This window comes from Myotis yumanensis, unplaced genomic scaffold (assembly GCF_028538775.1).
Source record: "Myotis yumanensis isolate MYYU_CA2020_CCGP unplaced genomic scaffold, mMyoYum1.0.hap1 SCAF_18, whole genome shotgun sequence".
NCBI lineage: Eukaryota > Metazoa > Chordata > Mammalia > Chiroptera > Vespertilionidae > Myotis > Myotis yumanensis.
In genome coordinates this window covers 5710019-5730633 of record NW_027223769.1, presented here as the reverse complement: position 1 = coordinate 5730633, position 20615 = coordinate 5710019, and the positions used below count along the sequence as shown (strand labels likewise).

Sequence of the window (20615 nt, the reverse complement as noted above, 5' to 3'; positions counted from 1 at the left end):
ACAGGCAGACACGCCCTGGAGCCCTCCCACTGTCTCTCCCTGGCTGGCCAGCTTCTCATGTCCCTCCCCAGCCCTGATCGTGCACTGGGCCTCTAGTTTTTAATAATAGCCTTGCTGGATATAGTAATCTTGGTTTCAGACCCTTGTTTTCTATTACCTTGAGTACTTCATACCATTCCCTTATACAGTTTCTGATGAGGAATCAGATGATAGCCTTATGGGAACTCCTTTGTAGGTAACAGTTTGCTTTTCTCTTACTGCCTTTAAGATTCCCTCTTTGTCTCTAATTTTTGGCATTTTAATTATAATGTGTTTGAGCATGAGCCTGTTTGGGTTCTTCTTGCTTGGGACTCTCTGTGCCTCCTGAACTTGTGTAACTTTTTAAAAAAATATATATTGTTATTGATTTTTTTACAGAGAGGAAGGGAGAGGGATAGAGAGTTAGAAACATCGATGAGAGAGAAACATCGATCAGCTGCCTCCTGCACACCCCCATGCACTTGACCGGAATCGAATCTGGGACCTTTCAGTCTGCAGGCTGACGCTCTATCCACTGAGCCAAACCGGTCAGGGCTGAACTTGTGTAACTTTTTCCTTCACCAGGTTAGGGAAGTTTTCTGCTATTATTTCTTTAAACATGTTCTCTATGGCTTTCTGCCTCTTCTTGCACACCTACTATTTGAATATTGTAATGTTTCATGTTGTCCCACAGCTCCCTTAAGCTGTCCTCCTGTTTTTTGTTTTGTTTATTTTGGGGTTATTGGGGGGGGGTGTTGTTTGTTTTAATCCTCACCATAGGATATTTTTCCATTGATTTTTTTTAATATTTTAATTGATATTTTTATTTTTTTTTTAATTTTTATTTTAATTAAATTTTTATTGTTCAGATTACATTTGTTCCTCTTCCCCCCCCCCATAACTCCCCTCCTTCCAGTTCCCACCCCACCCTCCGCCCTCACTCCCCACCCACTGTCCTCATCCATAGGTGCACGATTTTTGTCCAGTCTCTTCCCGAATCTCCCATTCCCCTTTCCCCCCCAAGAATAGTCTGTCCATTCCCTTTCTATGTCCCTAATTCATTATAATCACCAGTTCATTCTGTACATCAGATTATTTATTCACTTGATTCTTAGATTCACTTGTTGATAAGATGCATGTTTGTTGTTCACAATTTGTATCTTTACCTTTTTCTTCTTCCTCTTCTTAAAGGATACCTTTCAGTATTTCGTGTAATACTGGTTTAGTGGTGATGAACTCCTTTAGCTTTTCCTTATCTGTGAAGCTCTTTATCTGACCTTTAATTCTGAATGATAGCTTTGCTGGATAAAGTAATCTTGGTTGTAGGTTCTTGGTATTCAGCACTTTGAATATTTCTTGCCATTCCCTTCTGGCCTGCAAAGTTTCTGTTGAGAAATCAGCTGACAGTCGTATGGGTATTCCCTTGTAGGTAATTGAGTCTTTTTCTCTTGCTGCTTTTAAGATTCTCTCTTTGTCTTTTGCTCTTGGCATTTTAATTATGATGTGTCTTGGTGTGCTCCTCTTTGGATTCCTTTTGTTTGGGGTTCTCTGTGCTTCTTGGACCTGTAAGTCCATTTCTTTCACCAGGTGGGGGAAGTTTTCTGCCATTATTTCTTCAAATAGGTTTTCAATATCTTGCTGTCTCTCATCTTCTGGCACTCCTATAATTCTGATATTAGTCTGCTTGAAGCTGTCCCAGAGGCTCCTTACACTATCTTCACACTTTCGGATTCTTTTTTCATTTTGCTTTTCCAGTTGGGTGTTTTTTGCTTCTTCGAAATTCAAATCTTTGGTTTGATTCTTGTGCTCCTCTGGTCTGCTATTGGGTATAATATTCTTTATTTCAGTCCTTGTATGCTTACTTTCTAATTTCTTTATCGTAGCATCGAGGGTCTCATTAGTTTTCGTGAGGCTCTGCTCAAGTTTATTGCAAGCCCTCAAAATTGCGATTTTTAGCTCCATATCCTCCATTTCTGTCATGTTTTTTTGTCTCCACATCTTTTATGCTTTCTTGGTGCACCCCCTTGTGGTCTTTGTGCGCAGTCTTGTTCTAGTTAAGCCTTAATTGTTGTAGTTAATACTAGAGGGATTTGACCACCAGGCCGACTGGCTGTGGGAATCAGCTGTGTGGAAAACTTCAGTCCTCTGGGGAGGTACTAATCTAGCCTTTGCCTGAGGCGATCCGGCAAATGGCTCTGCGCAGGGCTTGGGAGGGGCGGGATCAACAGGGCGGGGGGAGGGAGCAGCTATGGCTGCTCTCAGTCCGTCCCCAGGGTCTCCGCCTCTCTGTCCCAGCAACCGCTGCAAACCTCGGAGGGACCGTAGCCAGACAGTCCCGCTTCTCCCGTTTGAGTCAGGGTCCCTAGAGACTCGCCTGGATCTGTAGCCCAGAGTCTGAGACTCCCTCCTGATTGAAAACGACAACCGCGCCCTCAGCCTCCAGCCCGCTTTGCGCGCGCACCACCGCACCACCGTACCTTTAAATTTTCCACACTGCGCCTCCTCTGAGCCTCATAATGCTGTTGTTTTTCCTTCTAGTTGAAGAGTCTCTCCTCAGCCAGCCTTCCTGTGGTTCTGGTTGATGTCCGTTCCGTCTTTTAGTTGTATTTTTGAAGTGGTTGTTTGCAGCCGCAGTCTCCGGTGTTTACCTATGCCGCCATCTTCCAAATCTCTCCATTGATTTTTAGAGAGAGTGGAATAGAGAGGGAAAGACAGAGAGAAATATCAATGTGAGAGAAACACATTGATTGGTTGCCTCCTGCCTGAGCCCCAACCAAGGCCTCGGCCAGGGAGGAGCCTGCACCTAAAGTGCGTGAGCTTGACTGGAATTGAACCTGAGATCCTTCAGTCTGCTAGCTCTATCCACTGAGCAAGACTAGCTAGGGCTGTCCTGTTTTATAATTGCTTTTTCATTTTGGTTCTCTGATTGAGTGATTTTTTTCTATCCTGTCTTCTATTTCACTGATCTGATCCTCAGCTTCCCCTAATCTGCTGTGTATTCCTTCCAATGTGTTCTTTATTTGTGCTATCTCATTCTTTATTTCTGTTTTCATAGTTACTATATCTTTTCTCATGCTGTTGAGCATCTTTAGCATCATTATTCTGAACTCTATATCAGATAAATTTTTTATCTCCATTTCATTTATCTATTCTTCTGGAGAATTCTCTCGTTCTTTCTTTGAGGGTTGTTTCTTTGTCTCCTCATTTTGGCTGCCCATTTAGGTTTCTGACTGTATATTAGGTAGATCTTGTACAGCTCTCCATCTCTAGTGCAGGACAGTGTCAATCCCTGTTTCTGACTAATTAGATCAGGTAAAGACTCAAAGCCTTCAGAGACAGCCTCTGCCTGCAGACTGATTGGATTCAGTCTTGAATAGCCCTCGGGTAATGGTGCCCAGGTGTGGTGAGAGTTTTTCCAATAATGTGGGGCAATTGCTTCTGCCTAGAGCAGTGGTTCTCAACCTTGGCTGCACATTAGAATCATCACCTGGGAATCTTTTTAAAATCCTGATTTCTGGGCCTCATCCTCTGGAAATTCTGTTTCTTTGTTACTAATGTTGTAGCCCCACCCCATAACAAAGAAACAGAATTTCTGGAAGATGAGGCCCAGAAATCAGGATTTTAAAAAGATTCCTAGGTAATTCTAATGTGCAGCCAAGGTTGAGAACCACTGGCCTAGAGGCTAATTGTTATTCTCAGTCTCTTAATGGGCCTCATCAACTCCACACTGTGGGGCCAGGTGGTTTCCAATAGGGTGGGTCAACTGTCTTCCCCCACACACAAAACTACTTGCATAGCAAATGTCTGGGTGAGAAAGATGACCTTCACAGCATGAGGGAATGACTCAGCACAGGAAACTGGAGTGTTTGCCTCCTGAGCTCTAAGCCCAGAGTCCCCAACCCTGGTTTCTGCTCACACAGCTCCAGTCCACTCTCCCCTTCCTCTGCTGGAGCACAAGGTGAGTGGCTGCACAGGGAATTTTGTGTGTTGGCCCTTTAAAAGGGGGCCTGCATTTCCAGCCATCTTTCCCTGGCAGTTAGCAAGCCCAGTGCTTTTCACAGCCCGATATTATGTGGGCACCTTTCCCACTTCTGGTGCTCTGAGCTGGGGAGCCTAGCTTGGGGTTTACACCCCAGAGTTCTCAGTGGCAACCCCCTCACAGCTGAAATATCTCTCCAGAACTTCAGCTGCTGTCTGTGGGAGCCCAGCCAGCCCTTTCATGACTTTGCACTTCTACCAGTCTCTATGCGGTCTCCACTTTCCGTCCTTGGTTATCAGGGTTCTCTCCAGCTAGTCTTCAGTTGATTATTCAGGAAGTTTTTCTATATTTTCGTTGTAATTCCAGTTTGCTCCTGGGAGCATGTCCAAGCAGCGTCCACTTACTCTGCCACCATTTTTTATTCCATTTATCCATTCTTTTGACTGACATTTGAAGATACTTGTACCCATCTCCCAGGGCACAGGTGTGGAGTCATCTACACTATGATCCTAAGAGAGGAAGTACTGGGTCATCCATTATGCCTACCTTCACATTCAATAGATATTGCTAAAAAAATTTTCCCAAGTCGTTATACCAACTTACATATATTTCATCTATCCAGTCACATAAAGGATTTTAGTTACTCCACATTCTCACCAACCCTGGGTACTGTCAGACTTTTACATTGTTACCAATCTGGTGGGGGTATAATGTAAGCTTTGCTTTTTATCTAAATGTATTTAGTTTTAAAGAACGGAGCCAAATTAAAAACTGACACAGATGGTATGTGGGAGATGGCAAAAACCCAGAGGTTTTGGAAACATTGTACTAACTTGTGTTTCTGTTTCAGCTGACTCCACAGGAACCCACTCCCTCTACACAACGTACCAGGACTATGAGATCATGTTCCATGTCTCCACTCTGCTCCCTTATACCCCCAACAACAGGCAGCAGGTCAGTGGGGTCCCACATAATTTCCAGCTGATACATGGCTGAACCCCAAGGTACTCTTTCCTCATGGCTGCTAGCTGGCTGCCAGCCTGGCACTGGAGGCTCTGGTGTTGTCCTGTGCAGCAGTTGGAGTCCTTTGGCCTTGGACCCTCTGCACCACAGTCCCATCACCTGGGTCAGTTGTCATTTAACAGCAGTTTTTTCTTAGCTGTTCCTTGGCCACCCTGCTGGCCTCTGCCCCAGCTCTCCTCAAGGGCCTCTTTGGTCCTTAGGGATCCTATGAAGAAAAGAAAAAAAAGTGAATAGGTCAACATTTTCTCAAGTGGTTGTACCAACTTACATATCTATCCAGCCACATAAAGGATTTTAGTTACTCCACATTCTCACCAACTGGATGAAATGCAAGTCAAGGCCCAACAGGGAAGGTAGGGGAGGTTGGGGGTAAGGGGGAGAGATCAACCAAAGGACTTAGATGCAAGCATATAGGCCTAACCAATGGACACGGACAACAGGGGGGTGAGGGCATGAGCGGGGGGATAGGGGGTAACATGGGGATAAGGACACATATGTAATATCTTAATCAATAAAAATATATATGTAAAAAAATTTTAAAAAGAAAGAAATGCAAACCAAACTGGCATAAGCAAAAAGTGGGATGAGCTACACTATGTAACTCTCAAGTGTTGAGAGAGAACTAGCTTTATGTATGGCTAGATCCAGGGCTTAAACAATGTTAGGAATCTTTCCATTCTTGACCTTTGCTTTTCTTCATAGTGTTCTTATTTATAGGTCTTCCCAAGTATCAAAGATGCCCACTAGCAGCACTTGTATCATATCCTCGTAGCATAGCCACCACAGGGGAAAGTGGTGCCTTCCAGGTGTCCCAGAGACATTTCAGCACTAAATCTCATTAGATGATTCACTTGCCAGTCCCTAGGCTTGGGGTAGGGATGGACTGAGCTGAGTGGCCCAGCCTGAAGCACATGCCCACCCCTAGAGAGAGTGATTGGGGTCAGAAAGGTGCTCTCCAAAAGGGGATTGCTGTGGCTGCCAGAAGGAGGAAGAGGTGAGGTACTGGCTGGGCAACAACAGCTAATGCCCACTGCCGGGAGGCTCTTCTCCTAGACACACCGTACAGACTCAGTCCAGGAGCAACTCTTCCTAGTTTCTAATGAACAGAAATCCCACAGACTTTCGATGATTTGGGAAATGTATATTTTTTCCATTGGTACAAGTGACATTGTAGATATTATAGGCCAGAAATGGTCAACTCTGAGTTATTTCATGAAGTTAATGGCATGCTATAAGACGATTGGCCTTAGAGTTAGACCTGAGTGTGAGGTTTTTCTGCACCACTTCCTAGCATCATGATCTGACCTCTCTGAGCCTCAGGTTCCTCCTCAGTAAAATGGGTGGAATGATAGTACCCATGTCTCGGTTTCATTGGGAAAGGTCTCTGCAACTCTTGCATGAAACCAGAGTACAAGGCAGAGCCTGACCAGAGGGGCAGAGGAAGCGGTACCTATTCCTGGGTATTTGGGAAGCATGGGGGAGGGGTGGAAGCTTGGGTTTTATTTGTTTGTTTGTTTGTTTGTTTGTTTTTAGATTGGTTTTTAGAATTAGGCAGAACTAGACTCAAATTCTGGGTCTTTCCCTCCATGTCTGTGTGACCCAGAACAAGTCGTGTAACAATGGTGAGCCTAAGTCTTTTCATCAGTAAAAGGGGATAGGATGAGTTAATGCCTCAAAGGATTGATGTGAAGATTAAATGAGATTGCAACTTTAAGATATGGGTATAAGCCCTGGCTGGTGTTCCTCAGTGATTAGAGCGTGGTCCCCTGCACTGAAAAGTCGTGGGTTCAATCTCCAGTCAGGGTACATGCATGAGGTAACCATTCTATCTATCTATCTATCTATCTATCTATCTATCTATCTATCTATCTCTCTGTCCTGCTTTCTCTCTCTCTCTCGAGTTAATGAAAACCATATCCTCAGATGAGGATTTAAAAAAAAAAAGATAGGGTATAAAATGCCAGCCATAGTAAATGGGTACTTTTATCTAGAAATTTTATTTTATTTTATCTAGTTTAAAACACACATAAAGAACTAACAATATAACAAAATGATGTGAGTCATGCTTCTAGGAGTGTCGGCATTTCATACTGTGGCTACCTCACATAGAACTACACACAGCTCTTATCTATGGATTCCTAACAGATACACGAAGGTTAAACTTAGGTAAATAAGAAGTGTAATTTCAGCAGATAAGTAATATACCATGAATACATCATCCCCTGTGAAGGTTACAGAGTCTCCCTTGGACTGACAAGCAGGGGAGAGAGTACAGGTCTCCCATAAGCCTATATGAAGCTGAAGTTGCCCCAGTCTTCTCAACTCAGGTGTCCCAGGGAAGGGGCATTGGCTTGGAATCGACCCTGTGGACTGCCTCTGGTCTGCTTCTGCCATCATCCATGAGTGTGGCCTTGAGCAAATTGAAGGCTGCCAGCCCATGCTGCCCTCCAGGAGATGTTTCTTGAGTACCTACTGTGTGGTAGGCACTGCTCCCGGCACTGAGGATACAGCAGTGGGCAGCAAACAAAACAGACAAAATCCCTGTTCTCATGAAGCTGGCACATTAGTGCGAAGAGGCAGATGAGAAACAAAGGGAAGAGGGAAAAGCTACTGTTTGCTAAGTGTCAATAAATATTAAATAACAGGGACAGAAGAGCAGAGATGGGCGTATTGAGGGGGTGAGATCTTGGATAATACACTCAGCAAAGGCCTCTGTGGGAGGGTGACATTTCAGCCAAGACCAGGAGGGAGCCATGTGGGGATCTGCAGGAAGAATGTTCCAGCCAAGAGGCCTTATGCAGAGGCCTTGAGGAGGAAATGTTTCTGGCATGTTTGAGGAACAGCGAGAAGCCATTGTGGCTGGAGCAGTGAGCAAGGGGGAGCGTGAACAGAGATGTCAGAGAGGTGACGGGGACAGCATGCCTGGAGCTCCCTGGTCCATTTGGGGACTTGGTCCTTGCCCTGAGTGAGCCACAGGAGGTCTCTGAGCAAGGATGGACATGATTGACCTAGGTGTCCCGGTTCCCTCAGACTATGGGATGGGGTGGGAATAGCGAGACAGTAAGGAGACTGCTGTGATGGTCCAGACAAGATTCTGGAGCCAAGTCGAATTTTGACGCTTTTCTCTCCCACTCTGTTTCCCATTTACCAGCTTCTACGGAAGAGGCACATAGGAAACGACATTGTGACCATCATCTTCCAGGAGCCGGGGGCACTGCCTTTCACCCCCAAGAACATCCGCTCACACTTTCAGCATGTCTTTATCATTATCCGAGCCCACAACCCCTGCACTGACAATGTTGGCTACAGGTATGCACCTCCCCACATGGCTCCAAGGAGCCACCCAGGGGATTGCCCCATCCCACTCCTATTTTCTTAAATCCCAAAAGCTATTTCCAGCATGCAGAGAGACAGATAGTGAGCAGTGAGATAGCTCAAGTGGGGTGCCTCCTGTATTTCGTGTTTGTGCTTCAGCAGGGTAGCTCTTTCCACACCCTCCCCCACCTTGTAAGAGAATGATTCTCAGCCAGAAAGGGGCATAGTGTCCCAATTTTTATATTTTCCAGGAATTTTGAGAAAACTCACCTCTATCTGACTTAAGGCAAGAAGGCAGTTGTATATACCGGCTCACAAATAACAAGTTCAGGCCTACCTAGATCTGTTCCATTGTCCCGTACGTTGCTTTATTTGCTGGCAGCTCTGAGCACAACATCCTTCCAGCTGCAAATCCAGCAAAAAGAGAATTTGCCTTTCCCAGGAAAAGAAGCTCCAGGATTGAGGCTTGTTGACCTGGCTGGGGCTCAGGTGCCCATCCAAGAGCAAAACCACTAGCTGCACCTAGGCATCAGGTGTGTAAGGAGTAAGGTCCCAAGGGGAAGTTGGTAGAGGGAAGGATGGAGGCAGGGCAGGCAGGAACCCCCTCGGGAGGTACTGCTGAGGTTTTTGGTTTACTGATCAACAAGTAACACAGGCCTCAAACCCATTCAGTATCTTCTCCAAGCACAAGTTGTCACCCGGTCCCCAAATAAAAAGCACTCTGGATGTGCGGTGAGGATAGATTTGTGGTCCTTGGAAAACCAGCCAATCAATAGTTCAGGCCCAGGATCAGCAGTTTACCCTGGAACAGCGCTGCAAACTCTGGGGAATGGGCTAGGAAGTGATATTTCCCTTCTTTTGAAAACAATTTGAAATTCAAAAGATAGAAAAGGTAAAATTAAACAGTAAAAAGTGATCCAAGTCTCCCACCTTTGACCCCACATCAACCCAGTTGCCCTCACAGAGGCAACTCCTGGTAACATTCTGATATTTTGTGCACATACAGGCAAATGCTTATGGGTTTTTCTTTTCTACCTTTTCAATACAGAAGGTAGCATATCACACACACTGTCCTGCACCTTATATTTTTTTCACTCAATAGTCCTTGAGATCTTTCCAAACCAAAACACAAAGTGCTTTTTCATTCCTTATGACTGTGTAATATTCCATCATAGGGATGCCTGAGAATCTTCCTCCATCCCTGTCATTTGGGTTGTTTCCTGTCACCTGCTATTACAGTTCATCCTGCGATGAATAACTATTTGTACTCTTATTGTACACATGTCCAAGTATACAGCTGGAGAAATTCCTAAAAATGGAGAGACGAGGTCAAAAGATATGTCCATGGGTGCATTGGTAGCCTTGGTGGAATTGCCAGAATCTACCAGTTTCTTCTCAGCTAGTGTCTGAGAGAAGAGAGGGGGGGTCCCAGTATGTGGCACTTGCTGTTAAGGACCATTGTGCTGGATGTGTGGCAGGGCCTCCATGCAACACAGGCCTGAGCCCCCCGCTCCACCCCTGCCACCCCTCACCCATTTGTTTCAGCAGCAGCTGCAAGTGCCTATGCCTTGTGGCTTGAGGTCAGTCAGATGATGTCCCATGTTCCTCAGCAGTTGAAAGATCGCCCTGGTGAGGGAAGATGGAGTTGTTCTTGGCTGTGCATGGGTACATGCACACACTTGGAGGAGGAAGTTGTCCTCTCATCACACATCAGAGGCAGAGGCTGAGCAAGGTTGGGTGGTTCTTCTCCCATTCCTCCCCACCCTAAAAAGTACAGGAAATAATACAACAGAAGCCCGTGTGCCTACAACCAGATTTAACAGATGTTAACATTCTGCCATATTTGTTTCAGCTCTCTCCTCTTTATTTTTAAGAAAGAAAATGTTAGAGATACAATCAAAGCTGCACCCTCACTCTCCTTACCTCTTTCCCCACAGGCAGCTCCTCTCTAGACAAACCTTACCCTGTCCCCGCTGTGTTCCCAAACACGTTTCTGTCACAGCACTCATCACACTGTCAAAATGACTTAGTGATATGGCCCTTGCCTCCCTTGAAGGTAACCTTGTGTCATGTTCACCTTCATGTGTCTATCACGGCACAATACTTGCCGTAAGTGGGCCCTCGAGACATTTTTGCTGGCTAGACAGATGTCTGGCCCTAACACTGGGGACACTGAGAAAATAGTTGTTGAATAATTGTGAATACTCTAGAAATACTTAATGAACTACAGTGAGCAGATGACCTGGTGTCACACCATCTCCTGGTGGTGGGACAAGTTGTTCTCCTTTCCCATTTCAAGAGTGCTGTTCCCAGATAGTATACCAGCATCCCTGCAGCCTGGGAGCTGTGAAAATCCAGCCCCTCCTGTTAGAGAAGTTAGAATCCAGCTGTTCTGATTGTCCAGAAATCTTCAGCAGCTTACAGTTTCATGATTTTTAAAATCACAAATCAGGATTGTGGGAAAAGCCAAAATCTGTCACTATAAACAGCCACATGCTGAATAAAGAAGTTGCAAAGCTATTCACATCTGTAAAGCACAGTCTGAATGCACTGTTGTTGAATTAGAGAGACGGTGAGGTCATCTCATCCATCCCTCTCTGCCTGGGGACAAGGCCATGCCCACAAGGTTTTCCACAGAAGAAAATCTGTGTGGCCTTTGAAGAGCCTTTCCACTGGCAAGTGCCATTTTCTGTCAAACCTGTACACACTGTATGTTGGTAGAAATCTGTTTCTTCTTGGTCTGTCTGTTCGAGATTAAATATTTAATTTACTTTAAATCTTTAAATTGCTTTGATCAATATTGAGCGCCTGTGATGGTGCTGGGGAACCAACTAAGCCCAAGGTGGCACCTGCCCACATGGCCCTCCCAGGATGTGGATCAGGGTCTCTGGGCAGTGGACAGTGGAGGTGGAGAGCAAGGGGTCTGGCCTCATAGCAGGCATCATGCAGGAGCTCCCTCGGCTGTCTGCACTTGCTTTGGTCCCTTGCAGTCCTTGCTTCATGGGAAAGCCACAGTGATCCTTGCAGATGTCAATCTGGTTGTCTCTATTGGCTAGTGCCTGCATCTGCCAGGGACCTAGCAAGACACAAATGTCCCCTCTCAGGGTTTTAACTGAAGGGATTAATGAACTGACTACTAACAGTGTGGCTAGGTTAGGGGAACGTGTACAGGAAAGTGAGGCATCTAGGGACCAGCAGCAGCAGGGGGAAGTTTCTGGAAGCTAGGGAGAGCTATGGCTTTGGGAGGGGGGCTACCTGACAAAAGCTATGGCTGTGAATAAAGGACCAAGGACTATAGCTACCACCACTATCCGAGCCCTGCAGGGAGGCAGTGAAAAGAAATAAAATCTCCACCCTCTCTCTCCTCTCACCTTCCCATCACCTGCCTGTGCTTCTGTTGGCTGAATTCACCTGGAAGACAGAGGGCACAGGAACACGGGTGAAAGTGACAGTTTGTAGAAACCCACCTTCCGGGACGCTGACCAAGGTAGAGAATTGTAGGGACTGGATCTGGGGGCATAGATGTTAAATAGTCGGCCCAGATGGTTAAATACTTGCTTATTCTCATGATCAGGATGAAAAGTGCTAACATACCACCAAGGTCCTGCTTGGCCTGACCCCTGGTAACCTTACCAGTCTCCTGCTCTTTGCTCTCTGAGCTCTGTCTCTTTCCTGGTCAGGCACATGCTGCACTTTCCCTTTAGCTCTTCCTCTGGCTCCTGCTCAGCCTTAGATCCCAGCTTCATTGTCATTTCCTCAGAGAGGCCCTCTCGGATTCCCCCTGTCCAAATCAGGTCCTTCTATTGTTCTGTCATATCCATTCCCTTTTTTGTCTTTATAAGTTAATTTGTGAGTATGTTTAGTATGTCTCTCCTCCTAGATTAAAGGCTCAGGAGGGTAGGGACCACTATATCCCAATGCCCAAGGAGTGGGCATCCCAGAAATGGTTGTCAAATGAATGTTGTACTCGCCACCTTGTGTTGGGAGTCAAAACCAATAAGCTTACATGGTGTTTGGGGTTCATGGAATATGTTTTAATCAAGAATCTCATTATTTAGCCCTAGCTGGTTTGGCTCAGTGGACCGAAGGATCCCAGATTTGATTCCGGTCAAGGGCACATACCTCGGTTGCAGGCTCCTCGGCTCATGCAGGAGGCAACCAATCAATGTGTTTCTCTCACATCGATATTTCTTTGTCTTTCCTTCTCTCTTCCACTCTAAAAAATCAATGGAGCCCTGGCTGGTTTGGCTGAGTGGATGAAGTGTCAGCCTGTGGACTGAAGGCTCCCAGGTTCGAATCCCATTGGGGGCGCATGCCCGGGTTGCAGGCTCCATCCCCGGTGGGGGGCGTGCAGGAGGCAGCCAATCAATGATTCTTTCTCATCATTGATGTTTCTATTTCTCTCTCCCTCTCCCTTCCTCTCTGAGCTCAATAAAAGTATTTTTTTTAAAAAATCAATGGAAAAATATCCTCAGGTGAGGATTAAAAAATACTTTTAAAAAAATCTCATTATTTAAAAAATTGTCTTACAGTAGGAAGAGAAACAGGAAATCTCTCTCTCTCTCTCCCTCTCTCTCTCTCTCTCTCTCTAAATATATATATTTTTTTTTCATTTATTTCAGAGAGGGAGGGAGAGAGAGGTAGAAACATCAATAATGAGAGGGAATCATTGATAGGCTGCCTCCTGCACGCCCCACATTGGGGTTCTAGCCTGCAACCCAAGCATGTGCCCTGACCAGGAATCGAATTGTGGCCTCCTTTTCAACCACTGAGCCATGCCAGCCCAGCAGGAAGTCTTTTCTAACACCATCCTCTCGAGTTGAAGTTGTTGTAGAGGCCAGTACCGTACTCTAAGAAAAACTTACCGAACTTACTGCTCACTCATTTACAGCAACTCGTACCATTTTTTAATCATCATATGTAAACAGTATAACTCTCGGTGACTCTGTAGCCCCTTGAAATGTCTTTCATCAAGAGTCATCCTCCCCAGTCCTGGGTGATCACTTTGGCAGATACCACAGCTATTTGCTTGATATTAGAAGTTATCTCTCTTTTAGCCACTGGTTCTTGACTCAGTTTGGTCATTAGAATGTCCAAAGATACTCATCAAATCTCCACATCCTTTCCCCCATAGAGGCTCAGGGCTGCTTCTGCCTGGAAGCCTCTGTGGATCAGGTGGGGGGAGGCTTACCTCTCCTCTGTTTCTCCACCTTGCACTTCCTCCCCCAGTCCTGCTGACTGCCATGTCTCACCTGTCCAGGGTTGGAGCGCAAGGAAAAAATGAGTCCAGGAGGTGTCACTGAGACTGATTGAAGCTGGCTGCATGCTCTCCGGGCTCCTCCAATTATAAGGATCACCTAGAAGGCCCCTAGCTGGGGGTGGAACAGGGATAATGGGGCTCCACCCAGCTTTCCCTAAACATTACCTCCCTCTCTCTATAGTTTACATAGTGGGTGAGGAATTTTGGGGAACAGGTTTTATATCATTTCCTTTTTTCCATTCTCAGTTGCTATCTGATTTTTATCATGGTGGCATTTTGGTCAAAACTGAAGTAGGCAGGGTCCCATTCTAACTTCCTATCACAATGAATTTTCAAAATGACCTTGTTGAAATGATTTATATCACTCAGGTGTTCTACAGTAATACTGCTTAACTCACCCACCCCCCCTTAAACTCAGTGACTCACACATTTGCAGGTGAGCTGAGGTCTAGCTGGCCTTGGCTCCAGGGCACAGGTCAGGTCTATGTCTGCTCCAAGTGGCCCTCATCCCTCTGGGACCAGTAGGCCATTTAGAGCGTACTCATCTCATGGCAGGAGCACAGGAAGCGAGCCCAGCTCCCACCCCCTCCCCCCCACACACACACACACACACACACATATTGCATGCCTTTGCTTGACAGCCATTGGCTAATCAAGTCATGTGACCAGGCCCATGCTCAGTGGGGTAGGGGTAGACCTGTCCACAAAGGAAAGGAAGGAGTGAATTTTTGCCAGATTCTAAAGTACCCCAGTCTATATATATGTAAAATGAGAATAATTGAAGTTAAATAGTGCAGGAGAATTATTCTTTAAATATCAACAGGTATTATAACATCTACTGTATAAGAAGTAAAAAATGCATGTATGTGCCCTAAGACTTTCTAAAGTTTCCAGTCTAGTTAGCCAGCAACTAACTAATTAGAGGTAAACTTCCATTCTTAAAAAGGTGAGCTCTGTTTCTGATCATGTATTTTCTTTCTGAAGGGGATCTCAAGTGCCTTTCTTTCTACCATCTAAATGATTTCTCCCTCTTCAGTATGGCTGTGACCCGATCCAAAGATGCTCCTCCTTTTGGTCCCCCCATCCCCAGTGGAACCACATTCCGAAAATCTGATGTCTTCAGAGACTTCTTGTTGGCCAAGGTGATTAATGCAGAGAATGCTGCACACAAGTCCGACAAGTTCCACACTATGGCCACCAGGACCCGCCAAGAGTACCTCAAGGATCTGGCAGAAAACTGTATCTCCAACACTCCCATCGATTCCACTGGCAAATTCAACCTCATCTCCCTGACCTCCAAGAAGAAGGAGAAGACCAAAGCTCGGGCGGGCGCTGAGCAGCACAGCTCGGGGGCCATCGCCTGGAGGGTGGCAGCTCAGGACTATGGCCAGGGGATGGAAATCGACTGCATTTTGGGCATTTCCAACGAGTTTGTGGTTCTCCTGGACCTACACACCAAGGAGGTGGTATTCAACTGCTACTGCGGGGATGTCATTGGCTGGACCCCAGACTCCTCAACGCTAAAAATCTTCTATGGGCGAGGGGACCACATCTTCCTGCGGACCACAGAGGGCTCTGTGGAGGACATAAGGGACATTGTCCAGAGACTGAAGGTAAGGTCGAGACAGCAAGGGCTACAGCCATTCTGTGGTTGGCAGAGGCCTTAGGAACCACTGAAATGCCTTCCCTTGCCCTGTCAGTTAGGCCAGGACCCTAATTGGCCCCAAAAGAATCAAAATTGTCCCTTATACATAGGGTTCTACTGGTTCCTACAGCCTAAGTTTTTTCTGGGGAAGGTGTGGGTCAGGGATCTGAGATTGTCCATGTCAATACCTTAGGAGAACAAAGGCATATTTATTCACTCTAGGTCAGTAGTTCTCAACCTTCCTGATGCCACGACCCTTTAATACAGTTCCTCATGTTGTGGTGACCTCCAACCATAAAATTATTTTCGTTGCTACTTCATAACTGTAATTTTGCTACTGTTATGAATCGTAATGTAAATATCTGATATGCAGGATGTATTTTCATTGTTACAAATTGAACATAATTAAAGCATAGTGATTAATCACAAAAACAATATGTAATTATATATGTGTTTTCTGATGGTCTTAGGCGACCCCTGTGAAAGGGTTGTTTGACCCCCAGAGGGGTCGCGACCCACAGGTTGAGAACCGCTGCTCTAGATGTTGATAGAAAGCATAAATTTAAGCTTATATTAAAAATGTAAGGTTACCTCCCAGAAGAATTAATAGAGTGAAAAGTTTCCAGGCCATTCAAGGACAGGGCATAAGCTGGGGTTGGGGGAGGGGGTGGGGGGGCGGGGAGGGAAGGGGAGAGATATCAGAAAGCATGATAAAAGAAACAAAACAGCCCAGCCTGTGTGGCTCAGTGGTTGAGCGTCGACCCAGGAACCAAGAGATTCCCAGTCAGGGCACAGACCCAGGTTGCAGGCTCGATCCCCAGTAGAGGCAATGCAGGGGGCATTCTCATCATTGATGTTTCTATCCCTCTCTCCCTCTCCCTTCCTCTCTCTGAAATCAATTTTTAAAAATTCATTTAAAAAAGCACTATAAAATTATATGGCAGCAATAATTCCACATCAGTAATCACAATAAATGTGAGTGATTTAACTTCTCCTATTAAAAGACAAAGATTCAGTATGGATAGAAATCTTACCCTGGTGGGCAGCTCAGACTCAGACCACTGGCCAAACCAAGGGTGACAGATTGGTTTCAAGTCAGGTAACAACTTCGTAACAACTGCTGTAGCATTGTGCTAAGAAGTGCTCAGGTTGGCCTGGACTGGGTATCTCAATTGGTTAGAGCATTGTTCCAATGCACCAAGTTTACAGGTTCAATCCCCAGTCAGGGAATATACAAGAATCAACCAATGAATGTATAAATAAGTGGAACAACAAATCAATCTCTCTCTCCCTTTCTCCCTCTCTCCCTCCCTCCTTCCCTCCCTCTCCTCTCTCTCTCCCCCCCCCCCCTCCCTTTCTCTCTCTTAAATCAATAAATTTAAATTTTTTTTAAAAAGTACTCAGGCCACATCTGAGTTCCATGAGAAGGAATGCTGTGGTCAGTGATTGGCTGTTAGTGAATTGAACAGAATGGCATGTCTTGGGTGCGAAATAGGGAAGGTAGCATAGCACAGGAGTTAAGAACACAGGTTCAGGAATCTGAAGACCTGCCTTCAAGTCCTGGCACTGCCACTTACCAACTGTGTGACCTTGAACCAATTTGCTTAACTGCTATGTGACTCAGTTTCTCCATCTAAAAATGGGAATGATAATCATCCTACGTCACATGGAAGTTTTAAGCATTGGATGAGTTATATTGCCTAGATAAGCTTGCTTGACTTGGTGGGCTGTGGCCTCTGGATGCCACTGTCTGCTGGCTATCTTTGCCTTTCTAGGCCTTTGCACTCTGTGATTCAGTTCAAGTTGGATTGGTAAAGCCCTACTCTCAGCTTCCCTCACTCCAAAATTCATGCTCAGGTTTAGTATTTAGATTTTCCATTGGGATATGAAGTCCATGAACCAGAGCCTCTGCTTTGCTCACTTATCTAATTTCCATAGATAAGGGTTGGCACATAGTAGCTGTTCAATCAGTACTGATTAGTTGGTTAGTTGAAAGAGTTTATTGAACCCTGCTTCTGTGTAATCATTTTACATGCATGATTTCACAATCCTCCAACCACCCCCATGGAGTATAAGTGCTGTTCTTATACCCACTTGACAGATGAGGAAATTGAGACTCAGAGAAGTATAGATACTCACATAAGGTCATACAGCCAGTAGATGGCAGACTAGGATCTGAATCTAGGTGTTTCTGACTCCAAAATCAATTTGTGCCCTAACTCAAGACTGGTAGCCTACTGCTTACTCAGCATGTCCATTTGAGTGTCTATAAGCCCCTAAAAACGTGTCCAAGAGCAAACTCCTAGTTTTCCTCCCCCTGTCTCCCAGAGTTTTTCTGTCTCAGTAAAGCACAAGTTGGCACTTCATTTGTTGAGGTCAGAAGCCTTGGCATCAGCCTTGCTCCCCTCTTTCTGTCACACCCACATCCAGTCTGTCAGCTCCACGTCCAGTAGGCACATCCAGCTACTCCTAGCCTTCTACAGCCTCCACCCTGGCCTTTCCTAGACTATCCAGTAGCCTCCTCACAGTCTCCCTTGCATCCATCTTTGCTGCCCTTTGATCTATTTTCAGCATGGTAGTCAGAGGTATCTGATCATGTCACTGCTGTGCTCAAAATCCTCATCTCACTCGAGGTAAAGCCAAAGTCCTTATGGTGGCCCGTGAGGTCCTACATGAGGTCAGCCTCTCTGACCTCATCTCTCATCACTGCTCTACTCCAGGCACACAGATTTTTGATGTTTCCTCAGTGTGCTAGGCAGGCATCCAACCTCAGGGCCTTTGCACTGCCTGTGCCCTCTCACTGGAACAATTTTCTTGATCTGCACATGGCTCACTTCCTCCTCTCCTACAGGCCTTTATTTATATGTCACTTTGTCAGTGAGGCCTCATTATCTAAAATTGTAAACCCTCTCCATCCATTACCCCTGCTTTAATTTTCCCCATAACTTACCACCATTTGAAGTGTTTTTTTATTTTATTTTTTTTTTTTATTGCTTAAAGCATTACAAAGGGTATTACATATGTGTCCCTTTTTCCCCCCCACCCTTGACAAGCCCCTGCCCTCCCTTACCCCCCAGTGTCTTATGTCCATTAGTTTGAAGTGTTTTTTTATATATGTTGTTCACCACTATCCTCAGCACCGAGTCCAGCACCTGGTATGCAGTAAACATTCAGTGAACTTGTACTGAATGCATGCATGTATACCACCCTGTAGTAAAAGCAAAAGTGAACATTTATGGAGGACTGTGTCAGACCCTGCTCAACGCCTTGCACGACTTTGCATTTCTCCCTCAAAAGAGCCTAGTAAGGGAAATACCATTGTCATCTGTGAAGTTGAGGAAACTGAGGCCCAGAGAGGTAAAGTGGCTTGCCCAGGACCCAGAGTGAGTTAAGTGCCTGAGTTCTTCCTCCCCAAATCCTGATAGCAGATTGCACATTTTACCCACATCCTTTTTTTTTTTTTTTCACCTGGTTCTTTACTTTATTTAAAATTAAATATATTGGGATAACATTGGTTAATAACATTATACAAGTTTCAATTGTATAATTCTGTAATACATTGCCTGCATATTGCATTGTATGTTCACTGCCCAAAGCCCAGTCTTCCTCTTTCACCTATTTTTTTTAATTAAATCTTTATTGTTCAGATTATTACAGTTGTTCCTCTTTTTTCCCCCATAGCTCCCCTCCATCCAGTTCCCACCCCACCCTCTGCCCTTACCCCCCCTCACTGTCCTCATCCATAGGTGTACGATTTTTGTCCAGTCTCTTCCCGCACCCCCCACACCCCTTTCCCCCCGAGAATTGTCAGTCCACTCCCTTTCTATGCCCCTGATTCTATTATATTCACCAGTTTATTCTGTTCAACAGATTTTTTATTCACTTGATTTTTAGATATACTTGTTGATAGATAGGTATTTGTTGTTCATAATTTGTATCTTTACCTTTTTCTTCTTCTTCCTTTCTTAAAGAATACCTTTCAGCATTTCATATAATACTGGTTTGGTGGTGATGAACTCCTTTAGCCTTTTCTTATCTGTGAAGCTCTTTATCTGACCTTCAATTCTGAATGATAGCTTTGCTGGGTAAAGTAATCTTGGTTGTAGGTTCTTGCTATTCATCACTTTGAATATTTCTTGCCACTCCCTTCTGGCCTGCATAGTTTCTGTTGAGAAATCAGCTGACAGTCGTATGGGTACTCCCTTGTAGGTAACTGACTGTTTTTCTCTTGCTGCTTTTAAGATTCTCTCTTTGTCTTTTGCCCTTGGCATTTTAATTATGATGTGTCTTGGTGTGGTCCTCTTTGGATTCCTTTTGTTTGGGGTTCTATGCTCTTCCTGGACTTGTAAGTCTATTTCTTTCACCAGGTAGGGGAAGTTTTCTGTCATTATTTCTTCAAATGGGTTTTCAATGTCTTGCTCTCTCTCTTCTTCTGGCACCCCCGTAATTCGGATGTTGGTACGCTTGAAGTTGTCCCAGAGGCTCCTTACACTACCTTCATATTTTTGGATTCTTTTTTCTTTTTGCTTTTCCGGTTGGGGGTTTTTTGCTTCTTCATATTTCAAATCTTTGACTTGATTCTTGGGATCCTCTAGTCTGCTGTTGGATCTCTGTATAATATTCTTTATTTCAGTCAGTGTATGCTTAATTTCTAGTTGGTCCTTTTTCATATCCTCGAGGGTCTCACTAAATTTATCACCGGTTTCTAGAAGATTCTTTTTTTTTTTTTTTTTTATTGCTTAAAGCATTACAAAGGGTATTACATATGTGTCCTTTTTTTTTTTCCCCCCGCCCTTGACAATGCCCCAGCTTCCCCTACCCCCCAGTGTCTTCTGGAAGATTCTTGAGTAACCTTATAACCGTGGTTTTGAACTCTATATCCAGTAGTTTGCTTTCCTCCATTTCTGTCATTTGTGACCTGTTTTTTTGTCTCCTCATTTTGGCTGCTTCCCTGTGTTGATAGAGTGGCTTTCTGTGCTAGGTGTCCTATAGGGCCCAGTGGCTCAGCCTCCCCAATTACCTGAGGTGGACACTCTTGGTGCACCCCTTTGTGGGCTGTGTGCACAGTCTTGTTGTAGTTGAGCCTTGATTGTTGTAGGTATCACTGGGAGGAATTGACCTCCAGGCCAATTGGCTGTGAGAATCAACTGTGTCTATGGTGGGAGAACTTCTGTGCTGGAGACACCCTTATGGGGCAAGACTTGTTTCAGTGGGGCTTTGGTGCTCACTGAGTCTGCCCCCTGAGTGTGTCCCTTATGGATCTGAGGAGTTGTAATCTGGATGGTCCCACTCTGACCACTGGGTACACTGCCTCTTGGATCTCTAAGGAGGTGCTAATTTAGCCTCTGCCTGAGGCTACCCAGCAGGAGCTATGG

At 45.2% G+C, this 20615-nt stretch overlaps 1 protein-coding gene across 10 annotated transcripts in view; it reads left to right on the top strand.

Moving 5' to 3' along the window:
- The window catches only part of SIPA1L3 (signal induced proliferation associated 1 like 3), a 306933-nt gene that overhangs the window by 197403 nt on the left and 88915 nt on the right, over positions 1-20615 (top strand). For all 10 annotated transcript variants that reach the window (XM_070398660.1, XM_070398659.1, XM_070398657.1 and 7 more), the window contains 3 exons: positions 4848-4951; positions 8172-8329; positions 14632-15208. In XM_070398660.1, the coding sequence (XP_070254761.1) occupies positions 4848-4951; positions 8172-8329; positions 14632-15208 (839 nt within the window). The remainder of the gene's footprint in view (positions 1-4847; positions 4952-8171; positions 8330-14631; positions 15209-20615) is intronic.